At 35.6% G+C, this 19,375-nt stretch overlaps 1 protein-coding gene across 2 annotated transcripts in view; it reads left to right on the forward strand.

Moving 5' to 3' along the window:
* Window positions 1–19,375, forward strand: part of HEATR5B (HEAT repeat containing 5B) — a 48,353-nt gene that overhangs the window by 22,023 nt on the left and 6,955 nt on the right. For both annotated transcript variants that reach the window (XM_087717972.1, XM_087717973.1), the window contains 12 exons: window positions 184–373; window positions 2,391–2,560; window positions 3,519–3,663; window positions 4,508–4,726; window positions 6,102–6,353; window positions 8,026–8,207; window positions 10,231–10,299; window positions 10,883–11,062; window positions 14,478–14,718; window positions 16,471–16,728; window positions 17,423–17,550; window positions 18,257–18,401. In XM_087717972.1, coding sequence (XP_087574098.1) covers window positions 184–373; window positions 2,391–2,560; window positions 3,519–3,663; window positions 4,508–4,726; window positions 6,102–6,353; window positions 8,026–8,207; window positions 10,231–10,299; window positions 10,883–11,062; window positions 14,478–14,718; window positions 16,471–16,728; window positions 17,423–17,550; window positions 18,257–18,401 — 2,179 coding nt within the window. The remainder of the gene's footprint in view (window positions 1–183; window positions 374–2,390; window positions 2,561–3,518; window positions 3,664–4,507; window positions 4,727–6,101; window positions 6,354–8,025; window positions 8,208–10,230; window positions 10,300–10,882; window positions 11,063–14,477; window positions 14,719–16,470; window positions 16,729–17,422; window positions 17,551–18,256; window positions 18,402–19,375) is intronic.

Genomic DNA, 19,375 nt, shown 5'->3' on the forward strand with positions numbered 1-19,375 from the left:
ATGGGGATGCTGCAGTGGTCATGAGTGAGAAAAAAGGTGTAAGTCGCTTTTTTCAGTGCTGTTGTAACTTTGAATGGTCACTAAACAGAGTGGCAGTAAGTAGAGAAGTACCTATCATTGTAACCTTTTAAGGATCCTAATTAAGATGAAAGCACATGATTAAATTATTCATTCTTCTTCTAGACATGGTCTCTCCACTCACTTGCTCTAATAGTGGATTCCAGCGGACCAATGTATCGTGGATATGTGGAGCCCACCCTATCCTTGGTTCTTACTTTACTTCTGACAGTGCCCCCATCCCATACAGAAGTTCATCAATGTTTGGGTCGGTGTCTGGGAGCTATAATAACAACTGTTGGTCCTGAGCTGCAAGGTTAGTATGACAACAATGAAAGCTTTGGAACTTTCCCTACAGTTCTATGCATATTACATTGCATGTAATCTAATACAAATGTTCAATGCTTTGGAACCAAAGATAGAAAGGTTCTTCAGAACAGACATGAGCATGCATGCTGGTCTTCTTGGCACATCCTTAACAATGCTACTACTTTTCCTGAGATTGCAAGTAGAAGCATGATCCCTGGAAAAATAGGTGTTTTAAGTTAAAAAGGTACTGATAGTGCACCTACAACCATTCCCAAACTTATGTTTCCACACTGTTGGTACCTTCTTAAACTCCCAACATGTACTTTTTTGACCCCAGGTGGTTATTGTGATTCCGGGAGTGACATTGTTTTCATTAAGGAGGTGCCAACAAATATTTGTTCCAACACACCTTTTTGACTTGAAATCCAAAGTGCTGCACATCCCTAGGTTTTAGTGAGATGCAAGTTTACTATTTTTATTCTTTTTACTTTTCAGATGCAACTCTAGTCTTCTTCTGTGTTATGTGTACTATATTCTTTACATTATATCTAAGAACATTTGTTTATAATTATGTAACTCACTTCTCTAGTCAAGATTTTATTGACGAGAGAAAATTGATGGTTCTTCTTGGGCACAGATGCCTGACTTGTAAAATGTATGGATTATACTTAAACCACATTGTAATAAACTGAATTATAAACCAAAGTTCAGTTGAGGTGATTTTCTTTCTTCTATTAAATTATGTCTGATACTCAGAGACCGTCTGGACAAGTCTCTGAAGTTTTCTTGGCCAGGTTTTTCAGAAGTGGTTTGATATTGCCTTTTTCTTAGGGCTGGGGAAAGTGCCTAGCCCAAGATCACCCAGCTGGTTTGTGCCTATGGTGGGACTATAACTCACTGTCTCCTGATTAACCACTATACCAAACTGGCTCTTCAAGCCAGATTATCTAACTGTAATTGTATGTAGTTCCAGTTGTTTCTAGGCTGCTTTTGTGACATACCATACTAGTGATTCTTGAACTGCTGGGGTCCTGGTCATTTTCTAAGCAAAATTCTTAGAATTCATCATGATCTTTCAATAATTCTTATCAGATTTTTTCTTTAAGGTTTGTTACCATCTAAAATGTGTCTTAAGGAGAATACACCTCAAAATTATACTATAGAGTTCAGTTCCTTTATTTCACAGCTCAATTTATTATTTAAGATAGTTTTATACGGTTTTGCATAAGCTGCATCTTAATATGGTGTACAATGAAATGATTAAAACATTACATTGGAAGTAAAACTGTGTAAACATATTTATACAATCTAAACCTCATCTGTTTGAGAGTATGTAACCTTCTGTTGGGTGAAATGATGCCTCATAGGGCAATAATATTTGAATTAACTTACCTCAGATGGGATAACTGACAGAATAGATCCAAAATCCAGGACCATGACTCTCATGAGATTGAAATTTGACAAATTTGAGGCTGCTTCATTAAAAGCTGTTATGGTGATTTATCACCATGGTCAGCCAAGTCACTTGATTGTGATTTCCAATGCTCCCTGCCAGCTTCCTACAAGGAAAGTCAACAGGGAACCCGGCAAAAAGTCAGAAGTTGCTCCCACTCTCACTGCTTTTCCTCCCTTCCTATGGTCATTCTCTTTCTCTTTAGGTAATCAAATATTTCTGAAGTAATAATCCAAAAGGTCACAAGCTCTCTATTATTCATTAAAAAAGCAGAGAGGTTGGCAGGAAAAGGAACAAAATAAAACCTATCCATAATATACAGAGAAAACCCCCAAAGAATAGATAGATCTTTAACATTACAGGAACTTAAACATGTGATAATAGATAACTGATGATTGGAGAAAATATTTAAAAATGTATTATTTAATATGTGGTGAATATCCTAAATTGAGTCTTTATATTTCCTTAAAGGATTGTACTTTTCTTGGGTATTAAATTGAAAGATACTCATTTGGCTGTCTTTCATTTTCACAATTTATAAAGGTTGATTTAAAAATCTTAATTTTAATAGGTAATGGAGCTACTATTTCTACCATCCGTTCCTCATGTCTGGTGGGATGTGCAATTACACAAGATCATTCCGACTCTCTTGTTCAAGCAGCTGCCATTTCCTGTCTCCAGCAACTTCACATGTTTGCGCCACGGCATGTTAACCTTTCTAGTCTTGTTCCCAGTCTTTGTGTAAGTATATTTTGTCCTTCCTATATGTAGCAACAGCAATAGCAATAGCACTTAGACTTACCGTATATACTGTATATACTTCACAGTGCTTTCCAGCCCTCTCTAAGTGGTTACAGAGTCAGCATATTGCCCCCAACATTCTCATGTTGTCATTTTACCCAGCTCAGAAGGATAGAAAGCTGAGTCAGCCTTGAGCTGGTGAGAATTGAACTGCCGAACTGCTGGGAACTGGCAGTCAGCAGAATTAGGCTGCAATATTGCATTCTAACCACTTCACCACACAGCTCTTATATCCCAAAATAGTGTCCCACAAATGCTCATGATGACACCAACATTGTCAGGTTGCTGCTTGTCGCAAGCATGTATAAAATGTACTTACTATCTTTGTAACAAATTATATTGTATATAGAACTTTCTGTTAATCTATAAGTTTTGGAGTGCATTAAAAAAAGTCTGAGGTTGGCATTTAGATTTTTCAAATTCTTAAAATGCTTTTATCCTCTGAATGAAGATGAGACATAGTGTTGTATACTTATGAACCTTTCATTAAACTAATTCTTTTGTTACACTTTACTAAAATGGAAAAAACACAAAGAGTTTTGGTTATAATTGTTAATAAATTAATAATTGGTTCAAAAAGTGTTCCTTGCAGAATAATTAGACACTCTGCATATTGTTTCTTTCTGTGAATAAAGAGGTTGCTATGTTATGTAAAAGTAGAAGAAATAAATGTATTTTCCTGGAAGAAAAATATTTAACAAATCAGTTTAAAAATTGTGTTTGGCTTTTTCATAAACTGAGTTGAAATCCATACATCTTAAAATTGCCAAGGTTGAGAAACACAGATTGAAATGGTCTTACATAATATGTAGGCTGTAAGCGATTGCCATCAATCTGTAGAAGCTACTAGCATTTTGAAGTAACCAAGTCCTTTTTGGCTGCTTTTTGATGGTTATAGGTTCACCTATGCAGCTCCCACTTGCTTCTACGTAGGGCTGCAGTAGCATGCCTGAGGCAGCTTGCCCAAAGAGAAGCAGCAGAAGTATGTGAATATGCCATGAGCTTAGCAAAAAATACTGGAGATAAAGAAAATAATGGGACAAGTAAGTATCGGACTAAACAGTGGAACTTCTTAAACGTATTTTCTGTTGTTTTTGTTTTTCAGCTACATTTTTCTTTCTCAAAATTCTGCAAATAATATGAACATTCTCTCCTTTCACAGGTTGCTAGATTATTAGTAGTTTTCTCTTGATTGGATGGGAAAAGGCATTTGTTGAGCCTAGGCCTGCAGAGATGAATAGCAGTTTTATCATCTGCATTTTTAATTAACAGTTTTGTGTAACATGGAAGGATGCTTCCTAAGATATGGAAAGATGAATCGAAGAGATCTTATCAATTCAAGTCTGTGCAAATCTAGATGAAATCTTGCTGTAATTTAACAGGTTTTGTTCACATTTGAATATCTATGGTAGTGGAATGTAACAATTATTCTTGTTTCTTTAGTGGATTGTAGCCAGTGGTGGGTTCCGTATCCCGTTCCAACCAGTATGATTGGAACGGGCCTGGTGGCGTCCACATGAACGTGCACATGGCACGTGCATGCGTCTTAGCATCTCCATGAGCCTCTGCGATGCTCCAGCTATTCTGCGGAGTGTCGCACAGGTGCTGTACGCGCCATGCGCATGCATGGAAGCACGGAAGCCTTAAAAAGACAGGTAAGGAGCATGGGCGGGTGGGCTCTCCGGAGCACTGTACCGGAACGGTATCCGGTGCTCCGGGCTGACTCTGATAAGCCTGTACCGGGGCGTACCGCCTGCAACCCACCACTGATTGTAGCCATTGTATTTACTATTATGATTGCACATGAAGTTAAATAATTCAGTAGAAAAATCTCAGATGTTGTACTACCAAATATATGTTTTGCAGATATTAATCCTTTTACCCTAGGACTTGGCTCTCGAAGAGATAGTCATGGCAGACATCGAGGAATTAATATAACAGAGACAGGATTGGAAGGAGTTCTTTTTGGAATGTTAGATCGTGAGACTGATCGGAAATTGTGTTCTGATATTCATGATACTTTGGGCCATATGCTTTCATCTCTGGCGGTGGAAAAGCTCTCGCACTGGCTAATGTTATGTAAGGATGTCCTCGCAGCATCCAGCGGTAAGAATCTGAAAATGACTTAGTAAATGAGTGAGGAAAATATTATTTGTTGCCTCCTCTTTCAATAGAGGTTCTTTGTTTACTGCAAAAGAACTGTGCAATTTACAATCTGTTGTGTTTCGGCAAATTGTTTTATAAATTATTAAAAGGTCATCTATGATAAACCAATATCTTTTTTTTTAAATTTGAATTTATGAACCCCTAATTCCATGGATTCTGGACAGCTGATAAATAATTCCTAATTGCCTCAGACAACAGATGCAGCAGTGGAAAAAGCTCTGAATAGCTTTTGTGCTTTGGCTTGTACACCAGGACTTAATAAATATCTTCATAAATATGGCTTTTTAAAAGAATTTTTTAAAATTAATGTTTTGAATGAGATGAAGGAGAAGAGTATTTGGAGAGATGGCCTCTAAAAGTTCTGTGATTCTTAACCTTTGGGTAAAAACTGCCTAAATGTTAAAAACCGTATTATTTGAAATTTATCTCTAAAATTAGTTGTAAGCAAGTGAGTTCAATAAGTCATTGATTCATATATTTCCCTGACTTTTAATGGTACATCTATGAAAAGTATTTAAATGTTAATTTTTTTCCATAAATGGACAACAGAACTCATAATTTCAGTGCTTTAGGCATATTTTAAAACATGTCATTGCAACATAATACAAGTAGCTAAGATTTGTAAAACATTAACATGCTTCATTATCTTTGTTGAATTAAAAAGCTAATAGTTTAACAAATTTGCCGTATACTTTCTTTTCTTTAATTTCTTTCCCTTAAAAACGAATTTCCTGGTTTTTAAAAATGTTATTTTGTTCTGAATTGCTTTCATGAGATAAATGTACACGAATTTTCTTTTTATACATTGTGTACAGTACTGCAAATGTAATGTTTGAATAGTTCAGATGGCTTAAATGGATCAAAAGATAAGGCAGGCTTTTAAAATGACAATATCTGGGAAATGAAATTCATTTTTTCCCCTCCTTTTTGTGTCATTGTTTTCTTGGTAGAAATGTTAACATGTTGCCTACATTCTTGACAACTTTATCATGGTTTTCAGAGAAACCAGGCTATTTAAAGGCAAAACTGCAATTTTGAAATTGCAATACCTGAAATTACTTGCATTTCACATGAAGATTCCTATGAGCTATTAGTTTCATTTGTGACCATTGGGTAATGATCGGAAATAAAACTGCCTTTGTGATAGCATTCCAATTGCGAAAGCTGTCTTCTCTTGTCTTTTCACCATATGAAAGCAATGCTGTTCTTCCACCCTTTTATAGGATATGATTTTAATAACTAATCTTGGATGTTTTATTCAAGCCTCAGTCCTCAATATTTTGTATAAATAATAAATCTCTTATTAAATATACAGACATGACAACTGCAGCTCCACTAGGAGGTGAAAAAGACGAAGATTTGGAGAAGAAGGATGAAATGGATGATGATACAATGTTTACTACACTGGGTGAAGAAGACAAATCAAAGCCTTCTGTGGCTCCTCGGTGGGCCACTCGAGTATTTGCCGCAGATTGTCTGTGTCGAATTATCATGCTCTGTGAACATGCAAATAAAGCCCACTTTGATCTAGCTCTGGCCCGCTCCGCCAAACTTAGAGACCCTAAAAGTAAGGAGTAGTGTGTGTTTTCTGTTCTTTTTTCTTGAATTTGTTTATTAGCCACTGTAAAGTAACTTGAATGAGTAATCAGATATTATTTTACCTTGATGAAAGATGGATTGCTGTAGCCATATTATACTTTAAAATATCTTACATGGTTTATCATAATAATATAGTAATATTATTCTATTACTTATAATATTATTCATTTAGTGACCATTCAAAGTTATAACGGCACTGAAAAAAGTGAACATTTTTCGCACTTATGGATGTTGCAGCATCCCCATGGCCACATGAATAAAATTCGGATGCTTGACAACTGACTCATATTTATGATGGTTGCAGTGTCCCAGAGTTATGCGACCTTCTGAAAAGCAATTCAGATTCATTTAACAACCGTATTACTAATTTAACAACTGCAATGATTCACTTAACAAATGTAAATTCGTAAAATGGGGCAAAACTCACTTAACAAATTTCTCACTTAACAACATATACTTTGGGCTCGATTGTGGTTGTAAGTTGAGGACTACCTCTATGTGCTGCCTATTTAGATTTGTTTTTCTACAACTGAGATTTGGATATTTTAAATTATGCTTTACTCCTTAATTTTCACATGTTCACTTTTGAATACTGTTTTTATATCAATGCTTACTGCTTTTGTTCACATTTTAAATATATCCCAGACCGTGGTTTATTGTAAAGCTGTTCATCATAGTTTCCTCAGTCAGGTATAACACAAAATATAGTTAATTCAACTGGGAAATCTAAATGTAAGGAAGATGAAAGTGGTTGTATGAAGATGGAACAAATCATTTTCTGCAGATTATCATTGTGAGCTTTTCTGAATGATTTGCTTAAAAGTTGGGACACCATACTTAAAATTTGCAGATATTTCCGTGATATATTGTATCTTAAAAAACAAGACACTGAATGTCATTTTTGTTAGAGATTTTAGAGGGTGTTAAATGGGGCAAGTTATTTATATCCGGTAGTGATTTTTTTCTTAACAGAAGACACCTTATGTTTTCATAGCTCATGCCATATAGTTTTTTCTGATGTTCCCTATATTTTTCTGTATCTCATCAGAAAACTGCCCCAGGGAAGCAATTTTCCAAAAAATAAGTCATCATCATTCTGTATATGGATTTCGTCTTTTGAATCTCAATAAAATTGCATTTAATCTCATACCACTTATTGCAATTTAATATTGAAATAAGATAAAATTTTAAAAGATGCTAAATGCAATGAAAGCCACGATTGTAGACTGTTTCTCATCTTTGCACACTTTGAATAGATCTGTTTTATAGTCTGAACTAAGCTTTTGTTTCAAAAATACTGTGCATTGTTCCTTTAACCAAATTAACCAATGGCTTGAATCTTAGAAATGATCACATGCTCTTCTGTGAATAATAGGTACTAAGAGCTTGCTAACTATAGTTTAGATTTTTGCAGAACATGAGATGAACTCTGTGTCATTATTTTTAAAAATTCTTGTCTTGAGAAGAACAGTGCATAGAAGAGAGGGTCTGGCATTTGAAACAATATTTTTGCTCAGATTTTAGGGGGGGTTATTTTGCTGAAACTGGAGTAAACACACAACTTATATTTTTCTGAATCAAAGCTGGCCAATTGTGAGTGACTTTTGAGATAAGTCTTTTTTCTTGTTTTTATATTTCAGATGACCTTCTAGTGCTTCATCTCTCGGATCTTATTCGTATGGCATTTATGGCTGCAACTGACCACAGCAACCAGCTGCGAATGGCTGGTCTCCAAACACTTGAAGACATTATCAAGAAATTTGCAGCAGTTCCTGAACCAGAGTTTCCAGGCCATGTAATTCTAGAACAGTATCAAGCTAATGTAAGATAATCTTTGGGTTTTATGCCAGTTTAAAATCATATGGGGAGAGCTATGTTATCTCATTCCAGTACTGCTTATGTTGGAGTTTTGAACTGCATACATTGATGCTTTTTGACAATGGTCAATAGTCTATGTACATACATGGAGTTCAGTCAGAGCTTTACTCTTGATCTCATTTTATGAGGATTGTCTCTAAAATTAAGACCAGGCATTTTTTCCATAAAGTAAGATCTTTATTACAGTCAAAGACCAGCCATATACATTTGTCTTTACACTATATTAAAAATACTAACATTAAAATATAATTAAAAGTATTTACATTAAAAGTGGATAATAACATTATGGTCCAAAGATTGTTAAAGGTATGTCCAGATAATTGGTACAAGATGGTACTATACTGTAGCCAATTTTTTTCTTATGGACATTGCAGCAGCACAGAACTTTGCCACTGCATATGTGGTAGCCTAGATAAACATTGTCTGCCCTCCCTGGCAATCTCTCTAATAAGGGGAGAATATATGCAGACCTACAAGCTCTGTATAGCTCGCAGTGTAATAGTACATGTGAATTATCTTCCACTTCTCCTTTACCACATATACAAACGCGTTCGGATATAGGTGTTCTTTTATACCTGCCCTGGAGGAGTGCTGAGGGAAGAATGTTAAATCTGGCTCTGAAGAAAGCTATTCTTTGTTTTGGAGAGATCAGGTCATTCAGATATCTTGCCGATTCCCACACACCCTGTTTTATTCTGTCCCTACTGTGGAGAGGCAACCTATTTAATTTTTCTTGGAACTCCATGTCCCTCATTCTATTGATTACTACTTGCTTTCCTTGCTCAAAGCCTAGGGACATTAATAATAATGATGAAAGCCCATAAGAGCCTAGCTTGTGATCAATTGCTTGTTTCCAGGGGGAAGGGAAATTGTCAGTCAACACTAGTGTGGACAGTCCCTCTGAAAAGAAATGCATTTTAAGCCAATAAATGACCATCATCTTCCAGGCTCTTACTTACTTACTTTTCATAAAAGTTTGGATTATTCCAAGAAAAAGTGTTTCCTAATTTCTCTTAAATTCGTCAGTTAAAATGAATGTGATTTTGCTTGTCTTGTTTTGCTCTGTGAGGGTACTGCATGTGGACTATATTGTGTGTCTCAGAAAAACACCATTAATTAATTCATTCATTCATTTGAAGAAATATATAAAAATCTCATGATGTTTTCAGTTAAAACTGAAAAATTCTATGAAATTGGCAATTTTATGACATTTTGACCATATTAAGAGTTGTTATATTATATTGCATTATAATATGAAACGTATTCAAAACTAATGTAATTAGTTGTATTGCAAAGGTCCATTAATACCTTCAAGAGGCATATAGTGATTCCTGCTTTCCATTGTAACAGAAGCTTTCAGTAACGAAGTAGTACTTCATATGAAGGTTGCGAGTTAATGCTCTAGAGTCCTACAAATTTAAGAAAATTACATTTTAAAATATATAGTGTGGATTATTCATTCATATTTTTTTCTGTGAATACTTTTTTGAAATTAAAAGAACCTAAAATAGTGATCTTTCTCTCTCCATCCTGTCCTAACAGTAGCTCTTTCTTTAATCACCTAAGACAGGAGTGTCAAATTCACATGGTCACAGTTGTGTCATGTGAAGTATCGGGACTTCCCCCCCTTCGCTAAACCGGGTGGGGGCAGAACCCATCTGGCCTGCGGGCCACGATTTTGACACCCCTGACCTAAGATGTTACTAAACCTGATTAGAATCCATTCAAATCACATGAAGTGCTCACTTCCTTTTTGACTAACACCATTAACACCATTGCTTATTACAGAAATGTTGACATAAAGCATACTCAAAAAATAACAGTACTTTATGGATCTGTGTGCTTCTAAAATTGATGTTGTTCCTCCATGAAAGTGACTCTAATAGATGAAACAATTGACCTAGACATATAGGAATTCCAATTTCGGTTGCTGAGATATGAGATATTTTGCTTTCATTCTTCTTTAGGTTGGGGCTGCTTTAAGACCGGCTTTCTCCCAGGATACCCCTTCAGATATAACTGCAAAAGCTTGCCAGGTAAGTATTAATGCAATTTCAAAAATTCAAAACACAATATATGGAAATGAGAGAGATATGAACTGCAAATTTGACATGTAACTCTAAAAATATATAGTATAAATATTGTTTCAGTGTTTTTCTTAGAATGTTATACTAAGAAAGAAACTCTTCTCTTTAAATTTTCTGATCATCTGCATCAGAGGTGGGTTGTTCCTCATTTGGCCCAAATTGGATGAACAAGTAGTAGCGGCTGCGGGAGGCTCCACACATCTGCCCAGACAATTCTGCATATACGCAGAAGTGTCATGAAAGTGAGCGCGGGAGTACACCCAAACCGGTAGTAAAAAAATTGGCAACACACCACTGGTCTGCATCATCATGCTATTTAACTATCTTTGAAGATTTTTCAAATATATACATAGGGATTTTCCCATTTTGGTGTGCGGGGTATTCTTTCTGATTTTTTAAAAGGCAGGGGATAATTATTTGTATTAATCTCTCCTAGAAAATTTATCCTCCTTTCTTTTATTTCAGCCTGTCTTTTGCTGAGATGGGACTTGAACTGATATGTTATTGGATCCATGCTTTCATTGATTTTTAGGTATGCAGTGCTTGGATTGGAAGTGGCGTAGTAAGTGACCTTAATGACCTCCGTCGTGTTCACAACCTTCTTGTCTCTTCTTTGGACAAAGTACAAACCGGAAAAGGGTCTTCCAGCCAGCTGTATAGGGAGAGTGCCACTACGATGGAAAAACTGGCAGTCCTCAAAGCCTGGGCAGAGGTAAATGTTTAGCAATTACCATCTAGCAATTCGTTATTCTAGCTTTCCTGTGGAATGAAGGATGATTCAGTGCAATACTCTGTAGTTTCCTGCTGTACCTCTCTCAATTTCATAGCCTAGAAATGCAGCCAAAATTAGCTAATTAACAAAATCACACTTGCTTGCTCCTATTATAAGCAACATCTTTTTTTTTAGGTTTTAAGCTTAAAACAATTACTTGAGTGTTACTTGGAAGATATTCAGCCTAGCTGAGTACTTCCACTGGCAGAATGGGAGAGGCAGAAATCACCATCAGTTCTCTTCTTCCTAGCAGTACTCAATTCCAGTTCTGAGCCTGTTCCATAGAGTTGTGTAACACTCTGAAATAGTGATAGTGGTATTTGAGATGGCAGAGAAAGAACAATTATTGCTTATAGTTGTGGCTGTTGTGATTCACACATAGGTTCTGTATTAGCTCCCTCAATTTAAAAGTTCCTGCTTCTCTTCTAATTTGCTTCAACAAGAGGTACCAGCTTCATCTTCTATTTCTCCAGATGCCCAGCTGGTCAATGATTAGTCTCCAATGTGACTTTACATTAGGAGTCAATATTTCTTAAGGCAGAAATGTCAATTATGTCAACGATCAACAAGCAGCCTACTACACAGCTCAAAACCGCAAGGCCAAAAACACCATTAAAATGTAGGAAATATGGTGAAAATAACTTTCAGATTTAAACTGCATAAACTGTTATGTTGACAGAGCAAAACAAGCTACTATAACGTCAACATGTTTCACACTGTTAGAATTGATATGGCTCTTACTTTTCAGCTTGTTTATCTTGACCAGGGTAGGTTTGAGCCTTCTAGCTATCTGGCATGTGCTTCCAGGAACAGCAGATATTTTGAAATAGCTCAGTCTTTTCTCAAGATACCATCATTCATGCAGATTTTGCTCCCATTACTGGAATTTTGATAGGCACTACAGATAGGTCTCATCCAGACAACAGTAAGATGACTCTAAGTGATAACTTGCATGTTGGTGCAGTTTCCTAGAACCTAGGGACTATATGTCATTTTGTGCCTTCTTTTATAGCAGCTGTGCACACTTTTATGGTAAAATAAGGCAATATACTGGTTGGCTTCTTGAGGCAGTGGCAATACACAAATGGAACCATCATTGTTTGTCCTAGCCATCTGCTTCTCTTACTGGAGTACCCTAATATGGCACATAATAGTACATAATCAATAATAAGCTCTGCACCATCTATGTCAACAATTATTCTCCCCTGCTTCAGCAGAAGTGGCTTTGGTTATTAATCTTTAGAAAATAAGTTCTAGTTCCAGTGTCTCCAAAGTTTCATGTATTTATTTGCTCTGTTTTTATGGATTCTGTGGATGTTCCCAGAATCATTCATGCAAATCTCATGCTATCCTATAGATGCTGCAAGATCATCTTAATCAGGGGGCCATCAACTTTTTCTATTGCCAGTTTGGTCTAGTGGTTAAGGCACCAGGCTAGAAAACGGGGAACCGTAAATTCTAGTCCATCTTAACCATGAAAGCCAGCCGAGTGACCTTGGGTCAGTCACTCTCTCTTAGACCAACTCACCTCACAGGGTTGTTGTTGTGGGGGAAAAGGGAGGAGGAAGGTGTGCTGGATATGTTCGCCTCCTTGAGTTATATGTAAAAATAATAAAGGTTGGATACAAATAAATAAATCCGAATAAAATATTTGTGTCTCAACTAGACCAGATCTGAATACCACAATTTGATTGACCATTTAGATGTGACCACTTTCAAATTTATGAATTGAGTTTTGGTCTTTCAGCTAAGGATCAATTCTCTGGCGATTTCAATAGCCCTAATGGATAGCTTTACTGTTTTTTCTTCAATCAATTATAAAACAGTTTTGAAAACGTTTTATCAAACTTGTTTCTCCATAGTTTCTCCTTGTATCTCCTCTGCTTAAAACTATCCAGTGTTAACCATGTTGGTATTGCTTGTTAAACTCCAGAATATGCCTTTTTCATTTTCTGACACTGCATGACAGAGCTTAGCATAACATTTTTTCTATGTCCTTCATTCAGATGGGCCCTATTTGCTTTTTTTTTCTCATAAGGACAAGATTGTTGTTTATGCAAAGATTTTTTGGGGGATTCAAAGACAAGTCTGAATTTGTGCCCTGTTTTTTCAAAGCCTATTGAGATGTCCTTCCCAGATTTTTGATCCTGAATGGACTATATAACCAATTTCGTTGTATTTAAATACAATGACAATAAAGATTATACTTATATGGCATCTTGTGTTTCTTAGAATTTATAGCCTCTATAAGGTGGTCACTTTGATAATTTAGTTGCAGGAAAAGTATTTCATTTTATTTCTAACATTTTGTTAACTAACTCACATCCATTGCCAGACTTCATTATGATCTAGCTAATATCCATATTCTGCTGTTGATCTTAAATGGTTTTGGAAAAGTATAATGTTGCCTGATATCTACCTTTCCCCTTTTAATTGAAATCACCCATGTTATCAGGCACTATCCATTGGATACACAGCTTCTGAAAGCTAGCCTGGGTCCTGTATTTCACTTCACTTCCCCAGATTATATTAACATGCTAATCACCTGTACTCTATGTGTTATAGAGATTGCAATGAAGAATTGGTTACTGATTTTTTCAGTTAACTCTGGTTCTGTAAACTTCCAGTCTGTTGTCCTCTACACTTAGGTTTGAATTTAATTTATCTTCATGCTGATCCTTTAAAATTTGATCCCCCGCTGGAGAACTTGATAATTAAGAAAAAATACAGCAGTGGCAGGGGAGACTCCTGCTTTTCTATAAAGTATGTTATGGTATAATGTAGAGATCCTATCAAAATCCTAAGCTCTTTTAGGATTTTCTTTTATACATTTTCATTTAAAATGTCTAATACAGCTATTTTGAAAGGTTTTTTTTTTAACTTTATGGTTGCCAAGCCTTTAAATTAAATTGAAAAATACTTCCATAATGCATATATAAAACACAATAATTGGGAGCTAGCATGACATGGTATGCAAAGTTTTAAAATGAAATGCATTGCAGGTACAGACTTGCTGGCTGATCTTAGGTGACATTCTTCTCTCAGCCTCTTCTCTGAATGCAAAACAGTCAAAATAATGAGCTATTTTCCTGGATTGTGGTGAGAATGAATATCAGAGGATTTGTAATTTGTCTGAAAAATGTGATTACTAAAATTTTCCTGTTATTCAATTATATTTAAATACTTTCTTTACAGTGAGTGTATATAATGGTACCAGTTAAACCAATTCAGATCACCACCTAAATTCTCTTTTTAAAGTAAACAGAATTCAGCATGTACTCTATTTAATGATATGTAAGTCATATTTTATATTCTCTACACACTTAGTGATATGTTGTATGTGCTTTACCTAAAGGTATATGTTGTAGCTATGAAGATTAAAAAAGAAGCAGAGACCAAACCAAAGAAAGCAGCAAAAAATGGAGGAGATGATGACGATGACGATTATGGCGCAGTAGATGTGCTGCCACCAGATAGTCTGATAACTCTTGTTCAACCAGAGTTGCCCACTCTTAGCCGTCTCTGGTTAGCTGCCCTCAAAGACTATGCCCTTTTGACATTACCAGCTGAATTTGCAAGTCAGCTTCCTCCAGACGGTAAGGCATAAATTTTATTCAGAATCCTTTGAAATTCATTTTAGTCGTCCCTTAATCATCAAGTCCTCATGCATGAAGCAGTTTGGGAAACATAAGTGATACCAATATTTCAACATTTCTGATAATTTGACAATTGTTATGATGTACTGGAATCATATTAAGCAGCTATTGCCATGAATTCTGTCTTTATATAAGCTAGAGATATTTGTGTTATATCACTAGCTGTGTTATGTGCCAAGATGTATTAGTAGCCATCCAAAAATGCTTACATTTATAAAGCTGTTCCAATGTAAAGGATGGATAACTGGACATCAAGCCACCACTTAATTAGAGCCTTTGATCATCCACTTCTTGCCACAAGACTTCTTCTCGTAGCATATATATTTTTTGTAATGTACTTGTATTTGTCTTACTTAGTCACAGTGAAACTTGCTAGGTTGTGGGGCTTCGTCTGGCTTTTTTTTTGGTGATCCTTAGCCTTTTTCTTTGGAACTGCTCATTCGCCCTCATTTGTGCCTCATGGCTCATCTCCGCTTCTTCATTCCAAATCGGTCTCTCACAATCTCAGTAAAGGGACTGCTTGATTTGTCTGCTGGTTGCTGGCAAACCACTTAGCAGTCAGAGCAAGCTTGAGAGGTCTGTAAACAACTATCCACTGTTGCAATTGAGAATTTGGCGCCATCAGCCTGCAGGCAACAGTTGCAGCCATTGGCACAATCCAGGCTCCACTGGATGCTGGTGCAGTTTGTAGATGGCTCACAGTTAACACTGTTGGACTCGTGCTGTCCTCGGTCATCTTGAGGAAACTGGAGAGCCAGCTTCCAATAATGGATTGAGATTGTGACAGAGCTACACAAACCAGCATAAGCCAGGTGGTGTGAAAAGGGAAGTCACTCTGTTACCAACCAAGCAAGATACTTTTGAGGAGAAAGCTGCCACACAAAAGCTATTTGGAACTTTGTGACTGGAGTGACTCAGAGAAAATATTTACATATATGCTGAAATCTCTGATTATCTAAAGTGGGTGTGGGAACCACACAGGAGGGGGAACCCACCTGTAAAAATCCCCTTGATTTTGGCATGAGTCAACAGAACTGTGTAGATTTCTCATAGCCTATGCTTAAGATTAGGAATGATTTAAATTGTCTAAAGTTAGTTTAGCAAGGATGAGCTAAGTTCAATGTAAAGATGTTATTAACTTCTTACTTTTATTTTTTATCAATATATCTTAGACTGTGGTTGTTCAATATCTATGCCGTGTACGGGTTCTGGGAAGTCGGGGGGTAGTAGGTTGTGGGGGCTCGGGGGCTCGGGTGGGGGGGAAGTATACTAGGCTTGATTTTAAAGCAAGATGATTGCACATGTATATTGTCCTCTCTTATAACATGATATTGTCTAGGTAATAATTTACATGTGATTATATCTTATGGAAATGGTTAATAAATTTTTTATAATAATAATAAAAAAAAGAACTGTGTAGATTTCTTGAGAATAGTGTGATATTGTAGTGATTTCCCACTGCTGCCTTCCAGGGTATTTTTTGATAGCTCGTGGTAGCTTATAAGCTTGATATTCATAAATATCTCCCATCCAAGAAACAGGGAGGTCCAGTTCTGTTTGTCTTCTAAATCCAGACAAGAGAGATCAGGTGTCTCTGTGTCTTGATGGATATATTACAAACATGTATTAAAATGATACTATAATTGTTATTGTCTCTATCCCTTATTAAAATGCATTATGATTCTTTAACAGGTGGAGCATTTTACACTCCTGAGACTATTGATACAGCTAGACTGCATTATCGGAATTCATGGACCCCAATTTTACATGCAGTTGCACTATGGCTCAACAGTACAGGGTTTAATGCCTGTGAAACAACAGGAGATGCCTCAGCAGCAACACCTCCACAAAAGCATGCCACACCCATTATGTTAAATCCAGCGTCAGAAACTTCACCTTCCACCAAAACTTTGCAAGAAATAAATAAAGATAGAATGCATTTGATTTTAGGTAATGCTTTTCAGTCTATTACAAAAATATGTACAACTTACAATCACAATTGAGCCCAAAATTTATGTTGCTAAGTGAGAAATTTGTTAAGTGAGTTTTACGCCATTTTATGACTTACCTTGCCACATTTGTTAAGTGAATCACTGCAGTTGTTGAATTAATAACACAGTTAAGTGAATCTGATTTCCCCATTGACTTTACTTGTCAGAAGGTTGCAAAAAGTGCAACCCCATGACCCCGGGACGCTACAGCTGTCATCAATGTGAGTCAGTTGTCAAGCATCCAAAGGTAAATCATGTGACCATGGGGATGCTGCAACGGTCATAAATGTGAACAGTAATCATAAATCACTTTTTTCATTGTTGTTGTATCATTGAACAGTCACTGAGTGAACTGTTGTAAGTTGAGGACTACCTGTTGTATCCATTGTTTTATCACACATTACCAAATAACAGATTATTTTTAGGTATATGGCAGTATATACCAGTATATGGTATATGGCAGAACCATACTAGTTTCAAGAATACCCAGATCTCTTTGTGGTGTGTGAAAACACTTGCTGAAACTAAAAACTCAAGAATTAGTATACAGCTTCTGCATGTAAAAACTATTAGGACCCATACTTCATCTAGCTCTTAAACTCTGCAAAAATACTACTTGACTACTTATAAACTTAAAGTAATTTGCTCCCCAGGTGTTAGCATACAGTTTCTATGTTCTCCTCGACCAGAAGAGCCTGTCGAACATGTTATGTCCTGTTTGCAAGCAGTGCACACTTTACTTGATTCCTCTTGTGCTAGAACCCATATTGCAGAAGATCAGGTATGTTGCAGATAAATGATTATAGTCCATTAAGTATGCAGAAAATTGAACAGATTATTTGAAAATGAAATTAAAGGAAAATGAATTATCATGGGCCGGAATTGTTTAGTAGATGTCTTTCCTTATTGTTCTTATTAATAGCTATTAAGAAAGAAATGTAGTCAAATAACAAGTCATTATTTTGGACCTTTAACAATAAAATGCTAACCAAGACCTTAAAAAAAAACAATGAAAAGTAATGGCTAAAGATAAAAGAGTAAACTGAATTATATACATATTCCCCACAGCAAGGAGAAGCAGAGATGGTTCAATTGATTCTTTTATTTAAAGAAGAGAATATATTTAATTTTGTTTCTGTTTGGAAATTGCATCTGGATTTTGTGCTTACAATGGGAAAAAAATGAAACTTTGATTTTGTTTTTGCTGATTAGATATATTATTGTATAAAAGTGAAAAGTTCAGGTTGTAATGTTGTTAACGTCTACTGTGTTAAAGAGAGTTGGAAGTCGGTGCCTTTTTATTCCCTCCCCTCCACTCTTTACTCCATATTTCTTTTTCCCACTCCCCCGACTGAGTTTTCTATTACTTTTTAAAAATTCTCATATTTTATACTTTGATAAACTAATAAAAATGTATTTTTTAAAAATGGGATAGAATATTGCAAATGTCATTTTTTGAAACTATGCTTACAATTAATTTTTTTAAGCTACTTGGTGTCGAACTTTTGAGCGTGCTCCATCGACTCTTGTTGACCTGCAATCCTCCATCAGTTCAACTCTTAGTTACAGAAGTTGTGCAACAGATCATAAGAGCCGCTCAGGATCATTTACAAGAAAAAAGAAATACATTGAGTAAGAAATACTTGTTATTTTTCATGCTACAGATGTCCAGATTAGAGAAATAATGAGACAAGCTATGTAAAACTGTCTTCTTGACTTATGAATTGGCTTAACTGACCAATGTCTGCCCTGGTCCTGGATGTTCATTTTTGAATTTACAAAATATTTACAATAGGTCCAGGTATATTAGCAGGGTTAAAAAGAAATATCTTTAATAAAATACTTTTTGCCCTGAACAGCTGCAATATACTTTTATGTATGACCTTTTAAAATTATTTGGACTTGCGTATCACAGCTAATGAAAATATAGATTTAATAGCAGCTATACATAAGTTCAAATGTAAAATAAATTGAAACAAAAGAGCAAAAAGAAAGTTGGAAAAAAACAGATCAGTGCCAAGTTATAAGCCTGATGTCCTCTCATGATTTTTGTGTCCTATATGTTTTTAACTTCGTTGGTATGAGGTGAATTACCATGCAAACTATAAGAAAAACAGTTTCAAATGTTGAAAACAATTTTATTGTCCTTTTTGTCAGAAAATAAAATAAATCTGTCACATTTAACTTTGTGTGTGCAGGTTTGTGTGTATTTTTTATTTAGTTGCTTGTTTTTTAATTTGTAGAGGAAATAAGAATAAAAAGCTTTTCTTAATGGAATAATTTGATATGCACTGATGCAATTTATGATAGAAGCAAAGAAAAAAATGTCTGGGTCGCATAGTGTTTATCTCTTGCTGATTTAAAAGGGAATGTATTCATACCATCTCATTTTTTAATTTCAATAGTAGCATATACTTCTGTGATATCTCATCCTGTTTTCATTAGTTCCTATAAAAAATAGAAAACAAATGCAATCTATAAACTTTTGACTACTAATGAGTTTCAGTTGATTGCTTCATTTAAACTTAAGGTTTTAACATGTACATTTGGTGGCATTTTCTAAAATGTCTGCCATGAATTTCATATTATTACTCCATTTTTTTTTG

The sequence above is a fragment of the Thamnophis sirtalis genome, unplaced genomic scaffold (genome assembly GCF_051295495.1).
Source record: "Thamnophis sirtalis isolate CommonGarterSnake01/CBP01778 unplaced genomic scaffold, rThaSir2_p1.2 scaffold_6, whole genome shotgun sequence".
NCBI lineage: Eukaryota > Metazoa > Chordata > Lepidosauria > Squamata > Natricidae > Thamnophis > Thamnophis sirtalis.